General features: G+C 39.3%; 1 protein-coding gene across 8 annotated transcripts; it reads right to left on the reverse strand.

Annotated features, from left to right (window-relative positions):
* Positions 1–4,610: 4,610 nt before the first annotated feature.
* ZFP30 (ZFP30 zinc finger protein) lies at positions 4,611–27,928 on the reverse strand. 8 transcript variants are annotated; one of them, XM_019015889.4, is made up of 6 exons: positions 27,535–27,928; positions 26,826–26,993; positions 19,944–20,029; positions 16,744–16,870; positions 15,393–15,491; positions 4,611–8,432 (listed from the first exon to the last, which is right to left on the reverse strand). In XM_019015889.4, exons 3-6 carry the CDS (start codon positions 19,950–19,952, stop codon positions 7,108–7,110), a joined length of 1,560 nt encoding a protein of 519 aa, XP_018871434.1. In that variant the 5' UTR covers positions 19,953–20,029; positions 26,826–26,993; positions 27,535–27,928; the 3' UTR covers positions 4,611–7,107. The 8 variants fall into 8 exon arrangements, with proteins under 8 accessions (XP_018871434.1, XP_004060693.1, XP_030860247.1 ...); XM_004060645.5 differs by having other exon boundaries at positions 15,393–15,488; positions 27,535–27,879; XM_031004387.3 differs by having other exon boundaries at positions 27,213–27,580.

The following is a 27,928-nucleotide window of genomic DNA, read 5'->3' on the forward strand; positions in this document are numbered from 1 at the left end:
CATGGGCTACTTTTTATGAAGAAAAAAAAAGAAAAACCCAGCGTGACTCAGAAAGTGGAACCAAAAGATCAGATGGCAGGACAAGAGCCATAGAAAGTCATTTCCAGGGAACGCTGATCAAGGAGCTGGTTATGTGTGCCCAGCCAGATTTCAGAATTGTTACGATTAGCAATTTCCTTCAACTGTTTTACCCACCAACTTTCTGAATCTGAATGCTTATTATTTTATGCCTGTTCCACCACTGGATGTGGGTGTGTCAAGAAACTGTAGATTGAAGTTAGTTCCCAATATTGTGGACTGAGAGGGCTCATACTCAAGGAGTGTATCCCAGAAACTGTACTGAAGGAGGCTTATCCACACCTGGACTTGATTTTTTTCTTTCCAAATTTAATTTTAGGTGCAGGGGGTACGTGTGCAGGTGTGTTACATGGGTAAATTGTGTGTTGTAGGGGTTTGGTGCAGATTATTCATCACCCAGGTAATAAGCGTACTACCCAAGAGGTAGTTTTTTGATTCTCATCCTCCCACCCTCTATCTTCAAGTAGCCCCTGGTATCTATTGTTCCCTGCCTTGTGTCCATGTGTACTCTGTGTTTAGCTCCCACTTATAAGTGAGAACATGCTGGTTTTGGTTTTCTGTTCCTGTGTTAACTTGCTTAGAATAATGGCCTCCAGCTCCATCCTTGTTGCTGCAAAGGATATGATTTTGTTCTTTTTTTATAGCTGTGTAGTATTCCATGGTATGTGTATGTATGTATGTGTGTGTGTGTGTGTATATATATATATGGTGTATGTGTGTGTGTGTATATATATATATGGTGTATGTATATATATATATGGTGTATGTGTGTGTATATATATATACACACACACAAACATTTTATCTAGCTGGGTTTGATTTAGATAAGGTCCTAGACTTCAAATTGATACTGTAATAGGATGAGACTTTGGAAGCCTGAGGGAAGTGCATGAGTGTATTTTCATGGGGCAGGATGTGAATGGTGGCCAGGAGGCAAAATGTGGCAGACTGTATTTTTCAAAGATGGATACAATAATATTTCCCATCCCACATGGTCTTCCACAGTATGTTCTTAGCACTTTTCCAACAAGAGGTAAACTCAAATTCCCCTTCCTTTGAATTTGGGCTGGATTTAAGTCTCACTAGTAACCATTAAAATGCAGAAGTGATGCTGTAATACTTTCAAAGTTAGGTCAGAAAAGGCCAGCTTCCACCTGGTTCTCTTAGAATGTTCACTCTTGGGATGTTCATCTTGGAATAAACATTCTGTGAAAAATCTGTGACCATGTAGGTGTTCCTGCTGCCAGTTCTAGCTAAGATTGGTATTCAAGTCCTCCAAGTCCAAAATTCAAGCATGAGAGAGAAGAAGCCTGGAAGTGGATATTCGAGCCCTACCTGGACTAGTCATTCAAATAACCCCAGCTGAGACTCCAGACATCATGAAGCAAAGAAAATACATCCCTGCTATATTCTGTCTGGATTTTTGACCCACAGAACCTGTGAGCATAACATGCTTGTCTTATGGCACGAAGTTTTGGGTGGCTTCTTACACAGCAATCATCAGAGCACTTAAACCCTTCTCAAAAAGAACCACTGGAAAGTTATACCAAAGAGCAATAAAATGGTTTTTTTTAAGAGGGAATTGATGGAACAGATTGTATGGAACACAAACTGATGCAAAATTTCTCTGAACACATTTTATGTTTTTAACTTTAAAATCATGAAAATGTTATAGTCTTTAAAAGTAAAATTAAATCAGAAATAAAAATGGCAGTCCTTGAACACTGAAAATAAATAGAAACAAATGAATCTAGCTGCAAATCAGGTTGGTTAGAACTAAGCATTTTCCCTCTACATTCGTAGTGAATGATATTTGAAGGACGGAGAGTGATGCCAAGAAATCTTCAACTTCATTCAGCATTCATTTTTGGTGGTAATGCTCGTATTCTGTTGTAAGTATTTTATACCGCTTATAGATCACAGCACACACATTAGTTCGTTGTTAAAATCCAACAAGATGTTCAGGGGAAAAGCAAAAGATGCGAGAATAAAATTAAAGTTAAAAATAATGTGGTATTAAATTTGAATTGGAAGTATCAATATAAACTTGTTTTTATTTTCGTAAGTTAAAGAAACTTTTAATTGAACTATAATAAACGTAAAGTATACAAATGTACAACTCAATGAATTTTCACAAACTGAATACATCAGAGTAATCAGCACCCAAATCAAGCAACAAAACATTACTAGCATCTATAGAAACCTCCCATTGCTCTTTCCATCACTATCCCTCCTGCCATGTACCCCTACCCCCCTCACCCCCACCAGTATCTTTTTTTTTTTTTTTTTTTAGAGACGGAGTCTCTCTCTGTTGCCCAGGCTGGAGTGCAGTGGCGCGATCTCGGCTCACTGCAAGCTCCGCCTCCTGGGTTCACGCCATTCTCCTGCCTCAGCCACCTGAGTAGCGGGGACTGCAGGCGCCCGCCACCATGCCCCGCTAATTTTGTTCTTGTATTTTTAGTAGAGACAGGGTTTCACCGTGTTAGCCCGGATGGTCTCGATCTCCTGACATCATGATCCGCCCGCCTCAGCCTCCCAAAGTGCTGGGATTACAGGCGCCCGCCACCACGCCCAGCTAATTTTTTGTATTTTTCAGTATTTTTTTTTTTTTTTCTTTGAGACGGAGTCTCGCTCTGTCGCCCAGGCTGGAGTGCAGTGGCGCAATCTCAGCTCACCGCAAGCTCCGCCTCCCGGGTTCACGCCATTCTCCTGCCACAGCCTCCCCAGCAGCTGGGCCTACAGGCGCCCGCCACCAGGCCCGGCTAATTTTTTTGTATTTTCAGTAGAGACGGGTTTTCATCGATCTCCTAACCTCGTGATCCGCCCGCCTCAGCCTCCCGAAGTGCTGGGATTACAGGCGTGAGCCACGGTGCCTGGCCGTATCCTGACTTCTAACTACATTAAAAAGTTCTCAATTTTTGTATTCCATATAATCATATAGTATGTCCTCTTTTATGTCTGGCTTCTTTTGCCCAGCATTATGCTTTTGAGATTTATCTGTATTGTTGTACAGTCATAGGTTGTTCATTTTCATTGCAGTATAGTGTTGATACAGAAATTTTATTTCTGCAGAAAAGCAACAGTTCAATATTCGGAAAGAACAGGTGACTTTAGAACATGATGCCACATCCAGGGAAACATACCTCACATCCACCTTCCAACACAACTAACCACCTGACACGAGGTCTGAACTTTCCACCTTTGCCGTCACCTGTTTTGGTTACAGCAGTTATCTGTTAAAATGGGTTCATACCCCAAACATACTCACAGGCATTGAGAGTGAAAGTTACATGGTAAAAGGTGCTCCAGATACATTAAGTTAAATAAAATCAATTAAACTCTCATTACTTCATTATTTGGAGAAGCTATAGTTTTATTTTCTTAAACAATTATTAATTTTAATATGCTCATTTAACCACAGAATGCTTTCTAAAAATACCATCAAGCACTAGTGTTTCCTGGGATATGGTTTCAAATGCTATCAAGTTTCATATTCCATTTGAGAAATGGAATATAATGATGTAATACACTGAACATCATGGCTTCCCAATTATAGCAGCAAATACAGTTCATAATGGATGACCACGGTGAAATCACCGAAGTCCAACTGATGCAATCATTTATAAGAACTCTGTCTTTATTAATTTTGAGAAGGTAATTTTAAGGTGTTGGGTTATACTTTTACATACATAAAATTCATTCCATTCTTAATACATAGAAAGTTAAAAAAAAAAAGGACAATAAGCATGAATTGAGATGATACTGGGCCAGAATCGTATCTCTTTTACTATCATTATGATGTTCTGAAGGTAGAACGCCTAAAATCTAAATATATAATTAAAGCTGGATGGATCTGGTCCAAGATATTCCACATAAATGACTTTCTAGTCTATACTTAAACTGTTGGATATAATTTGCCACAGAAATTAGAATTACCAGATTTCTCTTCATATGGAAAATGTCTAGATTTTGGTTTTGCCAGCCCTCCTCACCTAGTTCTTATAATCAGTTTTAGGTTAGTCTTGTAGAATAGTGTGTTGGAAAAATTTAGCAATTACCAATTCTTCAAAGATTTTGCTTGTAAAAAATTAGGTTCTCGGAGTCTCTCTGAGACTATTCTGGCTCAGGAGAGTAGGATTTTTTTTTTTTTTTAAAGTTAGATTCTAAATGTATTCTTTTAGAAAGCGTATCTTCTAACCATCTTAATTTTTCATTTGTTTGTTGGTCTACTCAGGCTTTCTTCATTCAGCATGTGAAGTCAATTTTAGTAATTTTTACCATAAAATAATTCTGGATTTTCAATATTTTAAAATACATGTATAGTGTGTGTATAAATATAAATATATATACCTACACACTATACACACACACATTACATATATATAGTATAGCAACTTATAACTTTAAAAATCCATAGCTGTCACTTTTATCATTCACATAGCTGTAGCTATGTAATCTTTCATATTTCTGTGATCAAAACTGCAAAGGTCTTGACTATATTGGTATCCTTTAAAGAAACACACACAAAAAAACCAAGTCTACTTTTTATTGTTTATGCCAGCGCTGACAACAGAAATACGTGAGCTACATATATAAATTTTCCTATAACACTTTTAAAAACAAAAAATAGTGTTATTCATTTTAATGTATTTTATTTGAACCAATATATCTAAAATATTATTTCAATATGTACTCAATATGAAAAATTAAGATACTTAACTTTTTTAAAATAACTAAGTCTTCAGAATCTTGTGTTTTACAAAAAAACACCATTTGAATTTGGACTAGCCACATTTCAGTGCTCAGTAACTCAATTTCAAGTGCTCAACAGGTTGCTAGTGACTACCATATATTAGTACAGGTCTAGTCCATTATTTCCCACATTTAGCAGTAGTAATTGCTTTCTTTTACTCATTCTTTAAACATATGAAGTGAGAGCCGGGCATGGTGGCTCACGCCTGTAATCCCAGCACCTTGGGAGGCCGAGGCAGGTGGATCACCTGAGGTCAGGAGTTGAGATCAGCTTGGCCAACATGGTGAAACCCCATCTCTACTAAAAATACAAAAATCAACCTGGTGTGGTGGCGGGCGCCTGTAATCCCAGCCACTCGGAAGGCTGAGGGAGGAGAATGGCTTGAACCCGGGAGGCAGAGCTTGCAGTGAGCCGAGACTGTGCCACTGCACGCCAGCCTGGGCGAAAGAGCGAGACTCCGTCTCAAAAAAAAAAAAAAAAAAAGAGGTGCATACCATGGGTACTATAATACAGAGATAGAGAGGTCAACTAAATAAAATGTGGACCTACATTTTAACTTCCTGAATACATTATCATCATTATAATGTAATTAATATTCCAATCCCAATGTGTAGAGCTTTGGCAACATCCACAAGTTTTAATATGTAGAAATTTTCTTTTTTTCTTTGAGATAGAGTTTTGCTCTTGTTGCCCAGGCTGGAGTGCAATGGCATGATCTCGGCTCACTGCAACCTCTGCCTCCTGGGTTCAAGTGATTCTCCTGTCTCAGCTGCCCAAGTAGCTGGGATTACAGGCGCATGCCACCACGCCTGGCTAATTTTTGTATTTTTAGTGGAGATGAGGTTTCACCATGACGGTCAGGCTGGTCTCGAACTCCTGACCTCATGATCTGCCCACCGGCCTCCCAAAGTGCTGGGATTACAGGCATGAGCCACTGGGCCCAGCCAGAAATTTTTTTTTAAATAATTCATTTTAAACTGATTATAATTTCATGGATAATTTGATCTTTAAAAGAACATCATGGAAAATTTTAAATACACAAAAGTAGAATAGCAAAAACAAAACAAATAAAATCCATGTATCCAAGACTTAGGTTACCATCATTTTGCCAAACTTGTTATTCATCCTCATTTTTCTTTTGTATGAACAAAAGGACATTCCCGATATATCATCTCCTGTGTATAAACTTCAGAAATTATCTCTAACAAATATACTTTTACATAACCACAATGCTATTATCACACATAAAAAAGTTTCTTAATATTATCTAATATTGTCAATATTCCATTCTCCCAATTATTGTAAGTATCTCTTCTTTCACATGTTTGTTCAACTCATGATCTAAGTAAAAACCACTCTTTCATTGCATTTGATTGATGTCTCAAGTCTGTCAACACCTAGGAGTTCCACCTTATTTCTTAAAATGCCATTTTATTGGTTGGGAAACCAAGTGATTCCTCTTGTAGAACTACCCTGATTTTAGATTTAATTGCTCCTTTTTGTGTCATGTAATTTACTCTTCCATTCCTTGAATTTTCTCTAAACTGGGAGTTGGCTCTTGAGGCTTAAATTCAGGTTCAATATTTTTGGCAAGATGTGTATATCTTACTGTATCACATTAGGAGGCACGTAATTTTTACTCTCTTGCTTTTTGTGAAGTTGAGATGATGAGTGGGTTCAGACGTTGTCAGTCTCATCTATTCACTGTAAAGTTCACAACCTTCACTGAATGGTGTCAGCCTCTACAGAGAATCATGCCTAGATCCATTATTTCATTATGTGTTACACAATAGTTTTTCTAATATAATTTTCTATTATTCTTTCTGCATTTATTAGCCTGGAATTTTCTAATAAAGAAGAACTTTACCTCCTTAACTTCTGGTTGCCTTGAAATACAGTTCCTACAGGAAATGCAGACTAAATGACTTTCCTTTCATTTACACATTTTCAGAATGAAGTGGTTCCCTGGCAACCTTCGTGTGTATATACACAGATGGAAGAATATGGAGATAATAATAGGTAAGATCAAAAGCTTTTCCACATTCAGTCCTGTAATAAAGTTCTTTTCTAGGATGAATTTCCTAAAGTTTAACATGGTTTCAAAGGTGATGAAAGGCTTCTATATGTTCATTAACATATTCTTTCCTTTAAATAAAACTTCCTATGCTTAGTTGTGAGCATGAAGCAAAAGGGATTCCCACGTTCAAAAACCTTTCCTCTAGAATGTACTTCCTATGCTCAACATAAAATCTGCAAAGGAAGAGTTCTAATAATTATTAAGTTACATTATGAATTCGCTGATGGTAAGTAAGATGTGAATGTTGTCTAAATGCCTTTTTACATTCCTTACATTTGTATGGTTTCTCACCAGAATGAATTCTCTGATGTTGAATCAGTGATGAATGAAGTCTAAAGGCCTTTCCACATTCCTTACAGTCATAGGGCTTTTCACCAGTATGAATACTTTGATGTTGGGTAAGTTGTGAAAGCAGTCTAAAAGTCTTCTCACATTCCTTACACTTAAAGGGTTTCTCACCAAAATGAATACTCTGATGTTGAGTAAGCTGTGAGAACAGTCTAAATGCCTTCCCACATTCCTTACATTCATAAGGTTTCTCTCCAATGTGAATACCCTGATGTGAAATAAGTTCTGAGTAACGACGAAAGAACTTCTGACATTCCTTACATTCATAGGGCTTCTCACCAGTATGTATTCTCTGATGGAGAGTTAGATGATAGCCACGACTGAAAGTCTTCCCACATTCCTTACAATCATAAGGCTTCTCACCAGTGTGAATTCTCTGATGGAGAGTAAGTTGCTGCCGCACTCTAAAGGCCTTTCCACACTCCTTACATTCATAGGGTTTTTCTCCAGTATGAAGTTTGTGATGTAGTCGAAGGCCTGTACTACACAGAAACGCCTGACCACATTCCTTACACTCATAGCACTTCTCAGCAATGTTCAGTCTCTGATGTCGAGTAAGGTGTGCATACTGCCTAAAGGCCTTCCCACATTCTTTACATTCATAGGGTTTCTCACCTGTGTGAATCCTTTGATGGAGATTAAGTTGTCCTCTAACTCTAAAGGCTTTCCCACATTCTTTACATTCATACGGCTTCTCACCAATATGAATTCTCTGATGTACTCGAAGGTCTGAGCCACATGTGAAGATCTTTCCACATTTTTTACATTCATAGAGTTTGTCAGAAGTATGAATTCTCTGATGTCGACTGAGGTGGGCACACTGTCTAAAGGCTTTTCCACATTCTTTACATTCATAGGGTTTCTCACCAGTATGAATTCTTTGATGGAAAGTAAGTTGTTGTCGTACTCTAAAAGCCTTCCCACATTCCCCACATTCATAGGGTTTCTCTCTGTTATGACTTTTCTGATACAGAGGAAGAGATGTGAGTTTTCTGTAAGTAGGCATTTTTTCAGAGGTGGTTTTTGTCACTTGCCTGAAACACACCTCATGAGGACTTTCTTGTTCTTCAAGTCCACAGCTTTTAATTCTTTCCATTACCTTCCACTGAGATAAGTTCATTTCATAAATATCCTTTCCTTGAAATAACTTTTTAGTGTCATATCTGGATTCCAAATCTGAAAGAAAACAAGACCAAAACATATTTTCCTGTTCTACACAAAATAAACAAACGAAAACTTTATAATAGAAATCAGTGACCAAAAAAAAAAAAAAGAAAGCCCAATTGAAGTAAATGGGCTCAAAATCTCTAAAATAGGTAATTTAAAAGAAGCTAAAAGGAAATAAGAAAATGATGAGTTAAGACCAGGTTATTTGGGTGCAGATCAAAGTTTGAGACTCCCCATTTAAATTTTTCAATTTCTCTTTTCAATTAGAATATAGAGCAAATACTTTATCAGGAGTAACATGGACTCTGTCAAACACAAGGTATCAACTCAAGCCACTGTCCCCTTTGCTGTCCATGTCCCTATGACACTTGCCTGCCTCCTTTCTGCTCCTAGAATGTGTCACAATCTTTCTTTTCTTTTTTTTTCGAGACGGAGTCTCTGTCTCCCAGGTTGTAGTGCAGTGGCTCGATCTCAGCTCACTGTAACCTCTGCCTCCCAGGTTCAAGCAATTCTCCTGCCTCAGCCTCCCTAGTAGCTGGAATTACAGGAGTGCGCCACCATGCTTGGCTAACTTTTGTATTTTTAGTAGAGACAGGGTTTCACCATGTTGGCCAGGCTGGTCTCAAACTCCTGACCTCAAGTGACCCGCCTGCCTCAGCCTCCCAAAGTGCTGGGATTACAGGCGTGAGCCACCACATCCGACCCAATCTTTCCACTTTTTGGAGCTTTTCACTGGCTATTAAATCTCCCAGGAATCCTGACTTGGGTTTGCATGGTTGGGTTTCTTTCATCCATCAGGTTTCATTTTAAAAATCAGAAAAACGATCCCTGTTGACTTCATGTAATATATATCCTTTGTTTTCTATCCCAGTCACTTCTTTCTTTTTTCTTTTTTTTTTTCCAAAGACAGAGTTTCACTCTTGTTGCCCAAGCTGGAGTGGAATGGCGCAATCTCGGCTTACTGCAACCTCTGCCTTCTGGGTTCAAGTGATTCTCCTGCCTGAGCCTCCCAAGTAGGTAGGATTACAGGCATGTGCCACCACTGTATTTTTAGTAGAGACGGGGTTTCACCATCTTGGCCAAGCTGGTCTTGAACTCCTGACCTCGTGATCCACCTGCCTCGGCCTCCCAAAGTGTCAGAATTACAGGCGTCAGCCACCGCTCCCAGCCTACTTCTTTCCTTTTTTTTTGAGACAGAGTCTCACTGTGTTGCCCAAGCTGAAGTGCAGTGGCATGATCTCGGTTCACTGCAATCTCTACCCCAGGGTTCAAGCAATTCTTGTGTCTCAGCCTCCCAAGTAACTGGGATTACAAGTGCCTGCCGCCACACCTGGCTAATTTTTGTATTTTTAGTAGAGACAGAGTTTCACAATGTTGGCCAGGCTGATCTCGAACTCCTGTCCTCAAGTGATCTGCCCGCCTCAGCCTCCCAAAGTGCTGGGATTACAGGTGTGAGCCACCATGCCTGGCTACTTATTTCTTGCTGAACACTTTTCTCAACTGGGTTGTTGTTCATTAATTTCTCCACTTATTATTCTCTTTATTTTCTTACCTTAAACTTCCCCAAGGGCAGAAACAATTTTTCACTCACCAGTGAATAGCAAATCCACAGTACATATTAACTGTGAATTAAATTCTCATAATTAGTCAACAATTATGGCATATGGTATCCTGCCTCCAATCTTAAACCTTACTACACTGATTAAACATTCTTTTTATCACTTCCTACAGAGATGGGAAACAAGTACATCTACGCTATCTCAGTAAAATATATAAATGGAAAATAGTGATTTCTTTACACTTGATCATCCTTCCAATTGCCTCTTCATGTACACTTGCAGATACCTCCACTGCAGTTCAATTCCTACTTTGCATAATTGTAAGTGAACTTTGCCCCCTTTCACGACCAAGGTAATAAGAGGCTCTAAATATTTATCTTTACTTGAGTTTACATAACTTGCACATCTATGTTACAGGTTCCCCATATCTTCCTGAAAGTCCCCATAATCCATTTGTGTACTTCCTAGAGAATATTTCAGTGATTTTCCAGGTGTAACAACAGGTTTATACTATGGTAAAAGGCTAGTAAAATTCTGAGCAAAGAGATGTTTTTTGCAAATGCGCCTGTTCTCAAAATCTTTGCAATAGGAATTCAATACTCTTCAAAAAGGAAAAGGTATTTTAAATAATGTTGCTTTAGGGTTAGGGTTAGAGTTAGGGTTAAAGCAACGTTATTTGTAATATGCCCAAACTGGAAAGAGTCCAAGTGTTTATCAATGGAAGAACAGCTAATAAATGATGGCATATTAATACATCACAATACTATACAACAACGAGAATTAACAAACTACAACTACATGCAGCAAGGGCTAATCTCAAAAACATAATGGTGAATAAACAAAACTAGACATAGAACAATCTATACTGTACAATTCCATTTTTATAAAGTTAAAAAATGATAATTAATAATCTATGGTGGTGTCAGCACAGTGGTTTAGTCTTGGTGGGGAGGAATGACTGAAAGAAGTCAAGAGGGGCTTCTGGTATCCTAGTAAAGCTCTATTTCTGAATCTGTGTACTAATTAGATGGGTGTGGTCACTGTGACAATTCACTAATTATCTGTATATTTTTGTATATATTTATATTTCAATAAGTTTACTTTTAAAAAGTATACACTAAAAAGATAGTAAAAGACAACAATAATTTAAATGCTGTGGGTAAAATGTGACCAGGGACAGGTAAATGAATGGAACAGAAAATACTGCTATATAATCGTGTTTCTCTCTCTCTCTCTTTCTCTGTCTCCCCACCCAAAAAAAGCAATACAAAACTATGGCAATTGTCTAGAATTTTGGGGATAAAGTCCATTTATGGCCTCAATAAGACAAATAAGATATAACTGATATTAATAAAAGCATCATAATTAGCTAAATAATGGTAGTAAATAAGTAAGTAGTTATGAAGGTAATACAAAGGTTAAGAAATAAGATGCTCATTTCAAAGGATTTACCTGCAAATTAAAAATAAAACCAGTAATCTAAAAGGAAAGCCAGTCAAAAATCGAATTAAAGGCTAAAACATTCATAAGAAAGTGAGAACGTGTTACTGTTTATAGCATTAAAGTCCACATAAACTGGGCACCATGGCTCGCACCTGTAATCCCCAACTACTTGGGGAGGCTGTGGTGGGAGGATCACTCGGGGTGGAAGGATTATTTGAGGCCAGGAAGTCAAGACCAGCCTGGCCAATGTAATGAGACCCCAATCTAGAAAAACTAAAATTAAAAGAAAGAAATTTAAGCCCATACAAATTGGCATAAGAAATAATAAACAATGGAAAAGGTAATGGAATAAAGGAAGTGAGAAGACAATGCAAAAGTAAATATAAGCATAAACAAATTAGGACAAAATGTCTGTATTCACTAATAATCAAATTAGAATAGGCTGTAAAATTTATCCTGTAAAATTTGAAGGTTTTCATAAAAAAAAAAAAAATTGCCAGTGTTGATAACGTGAACTTGAGATTGTCATATATGGCTCCCTACTTAAGTGACAAGCCAGATCAAGATCTTGGTATTTTGAACATTCTCAGTTAGAAGGCTGTTCTATAATATACACAGCTGAGCTGTACGCTACCAAATAGCCGTGTTTGTTCCCAAATTTGCCTATTACAGTTCTTACTGCTGCAAGCAACTAAAATTATTAATGTTTAAAGACAATTATTTCTATGAAAACTAAGTTGGATGTTTCGTAGTATTGGCTATACATAAACATTTCATTTTTGTCAACGTAGGCATGGGTGAGAAAATAGTAAAAGACAGAAAACATAAAAATTCAAGAATTCTGCCCTCAGATTGCTTCACAAGTATCTTTACATTCCTGTTCTACTTCAAAGAAGTTGAAATGGGAAAGAATAGCCTATGTTTCATAAGTACTTTAATCAAGACAGAATGGGCTAGACCTACACTGAAACAAAATGCTGGGCCAAACATCAAAAGATTGGACTATGATAGACAATTTTAATGTTCTACCTCCAAAAACATGTATGTAAAATATGTATATATTTTAATTTTAATATTAACATTATTTAATTATATAATACTATATAATTTAATATTAATTAATAAAATTAATAAGCCAAATATTAGTTTGGATTCTACTGAATCAAAGAGTTTAGTCTAGTAAGCACTGCTAATGTGAAAACAAAATATTAGTCCATCTTAGATCAAAATGAAAAGTGTTATTTCCATTTACAGGGCATCAGCTTTAATTAAAAATAAAATAGGGGCAGGGTGTGGTGGCTCACACCTGTAATACAAGCACTTTGGCAGGCCGAGGCAGACAGATTGCATGAACCCAGGAGTCTGAAACCAGTCTGGGCAACATGGAGAAACCTCGTCTCAAAATAAAATAAAATAAAATAAAATAAAATAAAATAAAATAAAATAAAATAAAGTAAAATAAAATAAAATAGGGAGCAAATTATCTTGTCATCCCCGGAGGTATGCTGTTTCCTGAGGTATAATGTCTCCCCCACCCCTTTTTTTTCTGGTTGATACAAGATTATACAGGATACAGAATATTTATGACCAAGACAATTCTAATTATATTAACATCAGAGATCTGAAAATGTTAAAACCCTATGACCACAAAATTGTACTTCTGAAAATTAACACTGATCTAATACTGCATAATCCATACTGAATTCCAATGAAATACTGAATAATCCTCAGGTTCAGACGATAATCTTACTGCCATTTCACCAAGGAACCAGAAACAACTGAAAGAAAAATATGTATTCTCCTCTTCACCACATTCTCCAATCAATCTATGTCCGAATTCTTACCATATATGTGGTTTTCCTTCATCAATTGGTTCCACTCCTTCCCATCTACTGAAGGTCGCTGCCTACAAAACTACCCTCTCTCTCTACTTCATCAATGTTCCTCTCTTTGAAATCATTCTCGTAGCCTATAAACATGTTCTAATATTTCACATCGTAAAATATATTCCTTGTACTCTTATGTATCTGCTTCCCTTCTATGGCAAAATTCATCCAAAGAATAGTTTAACCTTATTGTCATCATTGCCTCACCACCATTTTCTTTTTATCTCTCAGTAACTCTAAAACAAACAAATGAAAAACCTTTATAACAGAGCATTTCTAACGTATCAAAAAGTAGACAGAACAGCATAATAAATCTCCATGTATCCAGCACCAACCATTAACCCCATGCCCAATCTTGGCCTACGCACCTCCCAATCTACTTCCTTCATATTATTTGAAGCAAATCTTGGATATTACATCGTTTCATGTGTACAAAGTTTGCATCTCAAAAAGCACTTTTACACATAACCACAATACCATTATCCAAACCCAAAAAATGAATTATTAAATATCATCAAAAGTCAATGTCCACACTTCCATCTGATAAAATTTTAAACAACCTAAAAAGAATAACTCATCCAAACAGAGTTCACAGAATACAACTGTTGACGTGTCTTTTACATCTCTTTTAATCTATAGGTTTTCCTATCATTTTTTTATTTCCCTTGTAATTTATTTGTTGAAGAACCTGTTTTTGGTCCTGTAGTTTCCCATATTCTGAATTTGGCTCACTACATTCCCAAGGTGTAGAACATAGTCCGCTGTCTTCTTCCCGTAAGTTGGCAATTGGCTTTAGATGCTTGATAAGACTTAGGACCTTTTGTTGGCAAAGTTACCTCATAAGTGATATCGTGCTCTTTCATTAGGAGAAACAACATCCGATTGCCTCTATTTCTTTGATGCTATCAGCACTGATATTCAATATCTAAATCCAATAGTTCTTATGGGTTCCACAATGGTAATATTCTATCATTTCTTCTTCATTTATTCACTGAACACTTTTATTAAGAGAAACATACCTCCATCTACTACCTATTCATATAATTCTTATAAGAAAGGCAGGATAAATGCTTCTTTTCCTTTTAATTTATACTTTTTAAATGTTAGTTTTCTAGTAACTTTCAATGATGAATAATTTGCTGTTAGTATCAAGAATTTATAAAATTAAGTGTATTTTATGCATTGCAATACACTGCAGTCATTATATGTAATGATGTTCAAATAGTCCCATCTTTGGCCAACTGGAGCCTGACCAACCCATCTAAAATTACTCTATTCACTCATTATAATTCTCCATATCCTTACCTTACTCACTTTTCTTCATAATACCTAATTACTTCAGGATATTTTAGTAATCCATTTACTGATTTTATTTACTTGTTTACTGTGTGACTCCCCACTACAATTTAAACTCCATGAACAGGGGTAATGAAAAAATGTATACATAAAAGACAAAATATAAAAGATGAGCTAGAAAGGGATTAGATTCAAAATACAGGTAAAACGGAATCACTAGGGAAGAAAGCTTTCCTCTACTGAAATAGGGGAAAGAAAAGGCAGGGAAACAAGACAGAAAAGAAACGACTGAGGCCAGGCGCGGTGGCTCACGCCTGTAATCCCAGCACTTTGGGAGGCCGAGGCGGGTGGATCACGAGGTCAGGAGATCAAGACCATCCTGGCTAACATGGTGAAACCCCGTCTCTACTAAAAATACAAAAAAATTAGCCAGGCATGGTGGCAGGTGCCTGTGGTCCCAGCTACTGGGGAGGCTGAGGCAGGAGAATGGCGTGAACCCGGTAGGCGAAGCTTGCAGTGAGCAGAGATCGCGCCACTGCACTCTAGCCTGGGCGACAGAGCGAGACTCCGTCTCAAGAAAAAAAAAAAAAAAGAAAAAAAAAGAAACAAGTGATAAGTAGAAGTATGGATGAAATGTCTTTGATGGCTCATGCTGAGAAGATCTAAATTTTCTTCCCAAGTTTCAGGTCTCTTCTTCACAATTGACATCTAAGGGGTGTGTCTCCTCCTCAACCAGCAGGTCTGGCCATGCCATAATGGCTGACCTCTGCCTGATCAGCACTTACCTAGAGTCCATCTTCTTTTCTCATCCCTCACAACCATCCAGGGCTCTTTCCCTTGTTCCAATAGCGTGATCACATCTGGCTTAGAAATGGAACATCCTGCTTAAAAATAAATAATAGAATATAATAAAGAATTTATTTAAGGCTTCAAAACGAAGATGACTATCAGGATTGAAAAACATTCATAGCATAGAGTTACTTTAGGATCACAAGGAAAAACAAGAACACAGAAGTAGGGACCTGGTTTTATTTTAATTTAAACTTACACAGGCTCTGTCTCTTGAGAGAAAAGAATAGTTGAAAGCACTGGTTTCAAATCCTGCCTCTCTTTCCCATGTCAGTAGAGCAACTAATTCAATCTCTCTGCACCTCAGTTTTCTCAGATGTGAAAAAGGGATAACAGTAATGCGTACATATAGCATTGTTGTGAGATTTGATTTAATGTAAGTGTTTAGATGAGTACCTGGTACATGTTAACCATCATATATGTTCATGAGGTACTACATTTGCTATTTTTTGATTTTTTTTTAAAAGAAAAATAAGTTTCTTGCCAGGATATGCATACAATATTAAATGCAAATTCATGTATTTTAAACTTAATCACAAAGCAGTTAAAATATGTCTGTTGTAGGAAACTGAATACTGTCCACTTGAGTTTTAACAAACTGTCAATTCAACCCAGCATCACATACACTGTAAAAGCTCTTTTAATAGCTATGTAGAGCCAGACACCTCTGTCTTCCTATTCTCACTGTAAATGAGTTACAAATAACATGGACCATCCATAGCAGTATGAAATCAGATCGTTTTGACAATGGTTTTGCCATGAGTGTCTAAGAATTTATATCCAGCTGTCATTAAAGACCGGTAATAACAGAAAAGTCAAAGAAAAATGTAACGGTCACTGAATTATACAGAAAGATGAAGGTGCTTAATAGTGGTACTTACTGTCAAAGCACAAAGCAGACATTTAGCTAGTTTTTAGAAAGACAGCCCAGACGCGGTGGCTCATGCCTGTAATCCCAGCACTTTGGGAGGCTGAGGTGGGCAGATCATGAGGTCAGCAGATCAAGACCATCCTGGCCAACCTGGTGAAACCCCGTCTCTACTTAAAATACAAAAATTAGCTAGGTGTGGTGGCGTGCGCCTGTAGTCCCAGCTACTCAGGAGGCTGAGGCAGTAGAATCGCTTGAACCCAGGAGGTAGAGGTTGCAGTAAGCCAAGATTGCGCCACTGCACTCCAGCCTGGTGACTCAGCGAGACTTCGTCTTTGGAAAAAAACAAAAAGAAAGACAGCCCAGAAATTCAGTCCTGTGAATTTCTAAATTATCTGACACAGATATGCTATGCTTACCCAGTGACACCAAGTTGCTATAGTTCTCTAATATCACATCTCTGTACAAATTCCTCTGATATGAGTTCAGGCATTCCCATTCTTCCTGAGAAAAGTCTACAGCCACATCTCTGAACATCACCAAATCCTGAAATGATAAACGCATGTATTATTTGTAAGATAAATGAAAATATTTTGAAGATGGAAGAAGGTGGCTGGGTGTAGTGGCTCAATGCTTATAATTCTAGCTTTGGGAGCCTGAAGCAGGAGGACTGCTTGAGGCCAGGAGTTTGAGACCAGCCTAGACAACATACCAAGAACTTGTCTCTTAAAAAAAAAGGCCGGCGCGGTGGCTCACACCTGTAATCCAGCACTTTGGGAGGCCGACGCAGGCAGATCACGAGGTCAGGAGATCAAGACCATCCTGGCCAACATAGTGAAACCCCGTCTCTACTAAAAATATAAAAAATTAGCCAGGCATGGTGGCGGGCGCCTGTAGTCCCAGCTACTCGGGAGGTTGAGGCAGGAGAATGGTGTGAACCTGGAAGACGGAGCTTGCAGTGAGCCGAGATCGCGCTACTGCACTCCAGCCTGGGCGACAGAGCGACAGAAAAAAAAAAAAAAAAAAAAAGAAAAAAAAGTGGAAGAAGGGTTTTGATGATACATGTTCACTTCATACATCAAATGAATAGACTAGGGCTGGAAGCCTGTGATGTGGGAAGGTGGCAATAAAGATGTGAGTGTGACTGAAGCAGAATATGTGTTCTTGAAGATTTCTATAAACAAAAGACCAGGGTTTGGCAACATTTTCTGTAAAGGGCCAATATTTTAGGCTTTGTATACCACATATGGTCTCTGTTCCACATTCTTCTTTTTTTTTTGTAACAATTATTTCAAAATGTAATTAGCTTGCAGGCTGTTCCAAACAAGCTACAGCTTGTGGGCCAGATTTGTAGTGTATCTAGTTTGCCCACCACTGCTATGGCCAAAACTTCCTATGTACTATGGAATACGAGATAATTTTATTTATTTCCAGACATATTTGGGTAATTATCAGAATTTCTCAATTAACTGAAATAGGTTCATAGGAACAGTACTTGCAAAGGACCTAAAAAATTCTCAATAAATGGGATTTACTCTATCTTCTTTTCCTTTAAAGATTTTTAAAAAATAATAATTATTGATGGTATTCTCCCCAAAAAATGAACTGTAAAATGTCTATTTTTTAAAAAGTATAGTTTGCATAAAACTTAAAAATTTCTTCTAGATGTAACTTTATCATAATGTATCATTAGCATTTTTATTATAACAGATCCTTTATTTAATATTTACAGTTTACTGCATGATACAGTAGTTCCCCCTTACTCATGGTTTAGCTTTCCTCAATTTCAGTTACCCACAGTCAACCATGGTCCAAAAATATAAAATGGAAAAATTCCAGAAATAAACAATTCATAAGTTTTCAACTCCATGCCATTCTCAGTAGCATGACGAAATCTCACACTAACCACTCCGCCCCACCTGGGATGTGATATGCTTTGTCCAGCATATCAACATTGTATATACTACCTGATTATCAGATCAAAACAACATCGTAAATATAGGGTTCCATACTATCTGAGGTTTTGAGGCATCCACTGGGGGTCTTGGAATGTATCCCCCTTGGGTAACGAGGGACTGCTGTACTCCATCTGATGGATATGTTACACTTAATAGTGATTATATTTAGATATAGCTATACTTTTAAATATATTATATTTAGAATTTACATTACAAAAAATCTCTAAAGCTGCTTCAATGCCCAATATTCTAGTTTAGCAATATGTGGATACTGAGCACTTGAACTGGGACTAGTCCAAATTCACATGTGCTGTAAATGTAAAACATATACCAGATACCAGATAGTGAAGACTTTAGAAGCAAAAAAACAAGGTAAAACATATTGATGATTTATATATATATTCTTTATTTTATCTTGGTTTTGAGGCAGGGTCTCACTCTGTCACCTAGGTTGGAATGGTGTGGCACAATCACAGCCCATTTATTGATTACAGCTCACTGCAGCCTTGAACTCCTGGGTTCAAGAAATTCTCCCACCTCAGTTTCCCAAATTGCTGAGACCACAGGCATATGCCACCACATCTGGCCAGTTTTGTTTTGTTTTGTTTTGCTTTGTTTTGTTTTTTTAAGAGATGGGATCTCATTAAGTTGCTCAGGGTTGTCTCAAACTCCTCTGCTCAAGTAGTCCTCCTGCCTCAGCCTTCCAATTCCAAACTACTGAGATTACAGGCATGAGCCACCACTGTCAGGGCCTGACCATGACTTTTATATTGATTACACTGTGAAATAATATTTTGGCCATATTGGGTTAAATAAAAGACATTAAAATAAACTACATGTGTTTCTTTTTACTTTTTTTAATGTGACTACTAAAGTATTTAAAATATTTGGCCTTGCATACTAGTCTACACTTTTAAAATTTGACTACTAGAAAATTTTAAATTATATTTGTAGCTTGAATTACAATTATTTTGGACAGTGCTATTTTAATCCTGAGAATTTCAGATAAAATGCCCACTTCTAGGAACTTCATTTCTGCCCCATCTCTGCTCTAGACAGATAAGGAGCACACAAGAGATGCTGAATGATTTGGTCAATGCACACATGGATACTGGTACAATTTGGCTGTGTCCCCACCCAAATCTCATCTTGAATTGTAGCTCCCATAATTCCCATGTGTTGTGGGAGGGAGCCGGTGGGAGATAATTGAATCATGGGGGCAGTTGCCCCTATACTGTTTTCATGGCAGTGAGTAAGTCTCACGGGATCTAATGATTTTATAAGGGGTTTCCTCTTTCTCTTGGCATTCATTCACTCTTTGCCTGCCACCATGTAAGACATGCCTTTCACCTTCCACCATGATTGTAAGGCCTCCCCAGCTATGTGGAACTGTGAGTCCATTAAACCTCTTTTTCCTTATAAATTACCCAGTCTCAGGAATGTCTTTATCAGCAGCGTGAAAATGGACTAATACAGATACAGACGGAGAAGACAGGGGCACTTAGGAATCTGGCTGGCTCCATCCCGTGCTGGAATGGGGAAGACTGGGGAGCAGCTGTTGAATGGGGCTCTGTTAGAAAGTTGCAGAATAACAAATGAGAACGTTCACATAACCTGAAAAAAATGACAGAATTCCAAAGTAGAGAGAAATTCCAACTTACACGAGCCATGATTTTAGAACTGCTAGAACTGGTCAATTTTCCTCAAGGTTCATGTACTTCAGAAGCAGGGTCCACAGACGCCAGAGCTGCGGAAAGAACATGTAAAATCATGAGAAGAGAACTGCCTCAGAGTTTCCAAATTTTAAAAACTGGTACTACTTCTCCATTCCTATATGCAACTCCCACCCCCAACACACAGACAAGTTTTGATAGGTAAGAGGTAGTATAGACAAAGATGTCTTCCCCAAAACCACAGGGAAATCAGCTCAGCTGCACAAGGACTTGAAGAGCAGAGACTCTGCGGCATCAAAGCATATGTCTAGACACTTCAGCAGGAGGGCTGCCAGTTGGTCCCCAGCTCTGACCCCAAGGCAGGCTGGTTTGGACCAAAGAATGGGTTGTGCAGACCTGTCCTGAACAGATCCTCCTCCCTCCATCCCCACCTTCCCAGCTGAAAAGGGGCTACACCATCTAAACCAAAACTTCCTTCTTGGCCTTAGGAATCTGGCTGGCCTCCCCAAACATGAAGACAAAAAATAGCATAGACAAGAATTTCCCAAACTTTGCTCAAATTGGAATCACCTGGATATCTAAAATATACTGTTGCCTGGCTCCCACCCTTAAACACACTGATTTAATTAGTGTGACGTGGGATTTAGGATTTTTTTTTTAACTACCTCCTCCTCCCATGGGTGTTTATAATGGGCAGCAAAGTTTGGTAGTCAAACTTTAGTATGCATCAGAATCACCCAGAGGGCTTGTTAAAACACAACTTGGTAGGTCTCCCTCCCAGAGTTTGGCATTCAGTAGGTCTGGGATTGGACTTGAGACTTTGCAGTTCTAAAAAGTTTCCAGGTGATGCTGATGCTGCTGGTCCAGATGCCACACTTTGAGAACCACAGGTATAAAACACCTGTAGAAAGGCTATATAGCAGCCTTTATTATGGCAAAACTGCAGATGCACATTGGGATCCCTTCCCCAAGGCTTAACTCAGAGCTCTCTGCTCCTTATTTTCCTATTCAGGATCATCAATATTGCCTGCATGATCTCAATTACCAAGCAATCTTTCTTGGTACTCAGACTTAAAGAAGTAAATTTATGAAGCCTGAGTGTGGATAATGTTCTAGAAGGTAGAAATAGGCTGGGTGCAGTGGCTCATGCCTGTAGTCCCAGCACTTTGGGAGGCCCAGATGGGAGGATTGCTTGATGCCAGGAATTGAAAACCAGCCTGAACAACATAGTAAGATACTGTCTCTAACAACAAAAATTTTTTTTTAAATTAGCTGGGTGTGTTGGCACCTGCCTGTATCCCTAGTTACTTGGGAGGCTGAGGCAGGAGAATTGCTTGAGCCCAGGAGTTCAGGGCTGCAGTGAGCCATGATCTTTCCACTGCACTCCAGCCTGGGTGACAAAGTAAGACCCTGTCTCTTAAAAAAAAAAAAAAAGAACAAAATAGGAAAAAGAAATAACCTATCAGCTTATCAGTCAAAATCTACTCTTAACTAGAGAGCATATTGAAGGAACTGGATTGGCAGATTTCAAAAAGCTATGACACCTCATAGTTACTAAGCTGTTGGGGAAATGGATACTCAATGATATGATGTACAAAGAATGAAATAATATGTGGATAGAGTGTTTAAAATGGGACCAAAAAAGCTGGAAAGAACCTAAATGTCCTTCAGCAATGTCAAATAAATTATCATGCATTCACACAATGGAAAATTAAACAGCCAAGTGCAGTGGCTCACACCTGTAATCCCAGCACTTTGGGAGGCCAAGGCAGGTGACCGCTTAATAAGTCCAGGAGTTCAAGACCAGCCTGGCCAACATGGCGAAACTCCATCTCTACAAAAAATTAACCGGGCATGGTGGTGCACACCTGTGGTCCCAGCTCCCTGGGAGGTCAAGGTGGGAGGATCGCCTGAGCCCAGGAGGTCAAGGCTGCAGTGAGCCCTGTTCATGCCACTGAACTCCAGCCTGGGCAACAGAGTGATACCCCGTCTTAAAAAAAAAAAGAAACAAAAGAAAAAAAAGAAAAATAAACACACATTAAAAAGGAAGATAAAATTCATATTTGATGTCATGGGAAGATGGCCACTGCATATTGTTGGAGGAAGAAGACAGGTTAGAAAATATGATTGTAATGTAATTGCATTTTGGCAGGTAAACTACATACACATGCATACATGTATATGCATGTGTATAAAATGATCTGTGAATTGGAATAAAATTTTATTGTTACCTCTACTTGATGGTATCCCAGTCCTAGGTGATCTTTATTTGTTCTTCCCTGGAATCTTTACATTTTTTTTTTTTTTAGGCAGGGTTTTGCTCTGTCGTTCAGGCTAAAGTGCAATCTCAGATCTCAGCTCACTGCAACCTCCGCTTCCAGGGCTCAATTGACCCTCCTACCTCAGCCTCCTGCGTAGCTGGGACTAAAGGCACATGCCACCACCCTGGCTATTTTTTACCGTGATGCAGTCTATGTTGCCTAGCCTGCTCTCAAACTCCTGGACTCAAGTGATCCACCTGCCTCCACCTCCCAAAGTTCTGGGATTACAGGCTTGAGCCACTGCAGCTGGCCTGAATTTTTTAATTAAAAATTTTTATCACTTATACCTGAACAAAAATTCAAAACAGCTATGCAAGCAATATCACAAAAAGCTCCAACAGTTCCATCCCTGCTACTCTGCCCCATCTTCCAAATCTAGAGGCAGTAATTTTTACCTCTATTAGCCGTTCCTTTTGGTATTTAAAAAACATGCTAATATTTCCACTTCTGAATTTTCAGTTGTAATCATTATATATTCACTTATTACTATAAGAGGCATAGTTTTAGCTGTCTTTTACCTACTCAACTCCCACCCACATATGCATAGTTGCAGTCCCTTTGTCCTTTCAATATGATTTTCTTCTTTTTTTTTTGAGACAGAGTTTCACTCTGTCACCCAGGCTAGAGTGCAGTGGCACAATCTCAGCTCACTGCAACCTCCACCTCCTGGGTTCAACCGATTCTCTGCCTGTCCCAGCCTCCCGAGTAGCTGGGATTATAGGCGCACACCACCACGCCCAGCTAATTTTTGTGTTTTTTGTAAAGATGTGGTTTTGTCATGTTGGCCAGGCTGGTCTTGAACTCCTGGGCTCATGTGATCCACCAGTCTTGGCCTCCCAAAGTGTTGGGATTATAGGTGTGAGCCACTGCACCCAGCCTCAATATGGTTTTATTCTACTTCAGAGTAAATCAGTTTTTAAATTCAGTTTACATTACTGTGACTAAACATTGTTACCAACTGAACTATGCGGTATACTCAGGTTATTTTGCCTTTTTTGCATATGACTTTTTTTTCTGAGATTAAAATGATCTTGTTTTTTGTAAGTTTCGTTTTCTAAGAAATTATCATTAATTCATTTCCCCGAATCATGTAATTGAAGGATGAAGCTCCTGGTATAAAATAGCACAGCTGGCCGGGCACAGTGGCTCACGCCTGTAATCCCAGCATTTTGGGAGGCCAAGGCGGGTAGATCACGAGGTCAGGAGATCAAGGCCATCCTGGCTAAAACGGTGAAACCCCATCTCTACTAAAAATACAAAAAATTAGCCGAGCATGGTGGCATGTGCCTGTAGTCCCAGCTACTTGGGAGGCTGAGGCAAGAGAACTGCTTGAACCCGGGAGGCGGAGGTTGCAGTGAGCTGAGATAGCGCCACTGCACTCCAGCCTGGGCGACAGAGCAAGACTCCATCTCAATAAAAAATAAAAAATAAAACAGCACAGCTGTCTATTTTATATTCTAAGAATGAAAAATCAATCCTTCAGAAATACAGTCAAATACTTCAAATACCTGTATCCCACCTGGCAAAAGTCAATTCCTAAATATGCCTAACTCTGAAATTCACATGACTCTGAGGTGAAAAGTTGATCAAGTCATAGGAGCCAGAAATCCTCCTGAAGGAACTGCTTGGGCAGTTTGGAATATTCCTGTCCAATAAGTCATTTCTTAAATAATTTACAAAACATCCATAAAATGGAATACTAAGGTAATCACTAAATGCTAAATTTTAGAAAACAGTTAAGGAAAGGAAAATATTCAAGATACACTGAAAGAAAAAAAAGTTTACAAAACAATATATGATTAGATTTTTTAAACCATTAAAGGGAAACAGACTTGAATAGATGAAAAAAACTCTTAAAATTTCAATTCTGAGATTTTAAAATTAATTTTAAAATCAGATTTAAATCTCAACTTAACTGAAATTTCCATAATCTGAAGAACTGTAAATATTTGGAAGGTCTGTCAAACCAGAAGTGGATCACTGGGATGTCACTTTTCTCCATACATCCATGGAGTCATATAATCCACAAGAGCACTGAATTCCTCTTTTAAACTAAGAACTAGAGGTCTTAGTTTCTTTTAAATTTGCAATTAGTATTAGCCTGTTCTTCAGAGAGAAAACCACCAGCCGGATACGGTGGCTCACACCTGTAATCCCAGCACTTTGGGAGGCTGAGGCAGGTGGATTGTCTGAGGTCAGGAGTTCGAGACCAGCTTGGTCAACATAGTGAAACCCTGTCCCTACTAAAAATACAAAAAATTAGCTGGGCGTGATGGCAGGTGCCCGTAATCCCAGCTACTTGGGAGGCTGAGGCAGGAGAATCACTTGAACCCGGGAGGCGGAGGTTGCAGTGGGCCAAGATCGCGCCACTGCACTCCAGCCTGGGAAACAAGAGCGAAACTCCACCTCAAAAAAATAAATAAACAAATAAAACCACACACAAAACCACACAGACTTGTAGAAATATTTTGGGAAAATATGCTCTAAAACATTAATAATTATTATTTCTGGACACTGGGACCATTGATCATTTTAATTTTCTTTATAGGTTCCGTAGTTATTAATATTTCACAAGCTTGTATTAATTCTGTCATCAGAAATATTTTAAAAAGCTATTCCAAAAAATTTTAAATGACTGGGAAGATAGGCTACCTTACAGTCATTAAGAAAATTGTGGGCCGGGTGCGGTGGCTCACGCCTGTAATCTCAACACTTTGGGATGCCGAGGCGGGTGGATCACTTGAGGTTAGGAGTTCAAGACCAGCCTGACCAACATGGTGAAACCCCGTCTCTACTAAATACAAAAAATTAGCCTGGCATGGTGGCGGGCACCTATAATCCCAACTACTTGGGAGGCTGAGGCAGGAGAATCGCTTGAACCCGGGAGGCAGCGGTTGCAGTGAACTGAGATTGCAGCATTGCACTCCAACCCAGGCAACAAAAGCGAAAACTCCGTCTCAAAAAAAAAAAAAAAAAGAAAAAAGAAAATTGTGATTAAACAGGCCCTGCATAAATGGTGACAACAGGGAAATCAGTGTGACTGAAAAAATAATTTCTACCAGTTCCTGAGTATTGTATCTCATCAAGACCCTGAAATAGTTCTGTGAAGGATTACAATCCTGGTTCATCTCATTTCCAAAGTGATTAAGAGCCAGTAAGAACTGCAGACAAAAACAAATGCTCATTTCACAGCAGCTACTTAATAACTTGCATTTACCCCTCCTCAGCTCCAATAAATAACTAATCATTAAATACCTAGCAATTTAATATTTAAATATTACATTGTTGCAAAATAACTTAAAAACCTTTATTGTAGTATACAAGATTCATATGTAACAATTTCTTGACGATTATTTACAACAATACTTCTCAATATTACATTATACTTTTTTCGTATGACTAAATATAAACAAAATTCTTATTATTGCATAACATTCCATCACATGGATGGAGTGTGATTTAACCATTTCCATATTGCTAGATATTAATTTTATAAAAGAACATCCCGAAAGTCATTACCAGTTATTTCATTTCTAGACAGTGAGAATCAATGTTGTTGGAGCTTATACAACTCTGATAATACCATGAAATGATAGACTTCCTCGCTCCACTGAAAAAATTAACCATTTACAAATACATACAACAATTCTGTATATAATCTTAGAATATCTTTGTTGCCCTGAAAGCTCATAAACAGAGTCCAAGGACTTATGTTACCAATCCCTGTTCTGGTCCACTGGAGGGTCTGGCTCATTTTCCTGCTTGCAAGCATCCATCATAATTACCTTCACATTTGCATTGGTCTTGGAAATACACAAAGCTGATAGGGAATGACTGACCATCATCATTTTAATACCAGTAGCTAGTATGAATTAAGGGTTCACTATGTGCCAGGCACTCTCCTAAGAGCTTCACAAATATTAATTCATGTAATCTTCAAAACAACACCGTAAATTATACACTATTACAATTCTGAGAAAACTGAAGCACAGATCGCTTAAACTCGTTCAGATTTAAGTGGCAGTCAGGATTCAATTCCACTTAATCTAGGCTCGAAATTCTTAACCACTACACTACACCTCTCTCAGTCGATCCAAGATATACCCAAAATAAACTCATGCTGCCAGACCTCAAACCACATCTGGCTGGTACCAAAAACTTCCACTCATGAATTTCCTGGAAAAAAAGAAATCTCCACTCCTACCCCAGAACCATTAAACATATCTAAACCCTAAAAAACAAATAAAAACAAAGTATGAACATTAATCTCCAGCAAGGGTATTTCCGTATCATCGAAATCCTTAGAAAAACAGCGCTCACAGAGTAATTGAATATGCAGCCTACAGTTAACTAACCATGTGTCTAACTATAGAACGGCATGAAGTGGGCACTAACAAAGGGAAATCTATTAATTAGGTCCCCTGCCGTTAACTAGGTAGGGAAATCCTAAGGCCCAAATCAACGAATAAATAGATCATTCCTAAGCAGGATTTTAAACGGAAGGAACTCGAATGCATTTCACAGAAACAAAGCAGCAGCACAAACTCACAGGGAACCGGCTTTTAGAAGAGCAGCAGCGATTCGTTTCTCCTTCTCAGGCGCCTTCTCTGGAAACTGGCAGGGCTGGGGAAGCAGGCAGAGTTCAGGACACCCCAGGCTTTTCTTGACTCGATTGGAACACACCCTCCACGCTTCCCTGGCCCGAACTAACCGCCACCTGCATGCACAAATGGAAACGACAGGGCAGAGGGTCAGCAGTCACCCGCGTCTGGGTTCGCAGCTCCGGGTACGCTGTATTCCGCACCCGGTTGCCCACGCCCGGGACCACCCACTGTGTCTTTTCGGAACTGTCCAGCGTGTCCTCCCAGACCCCAGACACCCACCCCAAATCTAGGTCCCAGCGTTTTGCAGGGGACCTTCATCCTGGGGCGTTCACCTCTGACTTCCCTCTTGGGCCTTTTCGCTACGGCCGAGCCTAAGTGGCTGAAGCGCGGACGAGGATGCGCGGGGCCTCGGTCTCCAACTGCACCATAGGCCGCACCCACGAACCTGGCCCGGCACAGTTACTACCGCCCGGGCCTCCAGGCCTCAGGGCTGCAGAAGCTCAGTCCCGGGAAAAAAACGCACAGCGGCCTGAGGCTCCACAGGAACCTTTTCTCCACCTTCGGCCCGGCCTGCAAAACCTGGCCCACTCCGCGCTCTTTTCCCTCAGAAAAGCAGCGGCCACAGTGGCGCCCAGCTCCCAACTCCAGCCTCACCCGACTCAGAGGATAGTCCAGCCCTGGAGTCAGCGGCGCCAGAATACGGGAGAGCGCCTGTCTCGGTCGCGAATGCGCAAGCGCGCGGGGGGCGGAGGCAAGTCCCGTGGCTGCTCCGGGCCGGGAGGGGCGCGTGGGGCCGGGTCTCGGCGGGGATAGTCGGGCCGGAGAGACGGACCCAGAGGGGCTGCAGTGTCCCTTGCCTCAGGCCTCTACCTCTAATGGCCGCCCCGTGACTGATCAGTGCCATTAAAGATAATCCGGGCCTGCTCCCCTGTGGACACTGAGGTCCAAAATTTTAAAAAACAATATTCCGCCTTTTTATTTTTCATTTGGTTCTCGGCTCGGTGACAGGCGGAGGCTGCGAGCCCCGCCCCCAGCGACGCCTCACCGG

Source organism: Gorilla gorilla, chromosome 20 (genome assembly GCF_029281585.2).
Source record: "Gorilla gorilla gorilla isolate KB3781 chromosome 20, NHGRI_mGorGor1-v2.1_pri, whole genome shotgun sequence".
Lineage (NCBI taxonomy): Eukaryota > Metazoa > Chordata > Mammalia > Primates > Hominidae > Gorilla > Gorilla gorilla.

Coding starts and splice junctions, on each gene's coding strand:
- ZFP30 (XM_031004385.3), bottom strand. CDS start 16,888: ATGCGTTTATCATTTCAGGATTTGGTGATGTTCAGAGATGTGGCTGTA. Junction 15,492..16,743: donor TAGCAACTTGGTGTCACTGG/GTAAGCATAGCA, acceptor TTTATTTTTAAG/CAGGATGTTCCATTTCTAAG. Junction 8,433..15,392: donor GAAAAGAAGATGGACTCTAG/GTAAGTGCTGAT, acceptor GTTTTCTTTCAG/ATTTGGAATCCAGATATGAC.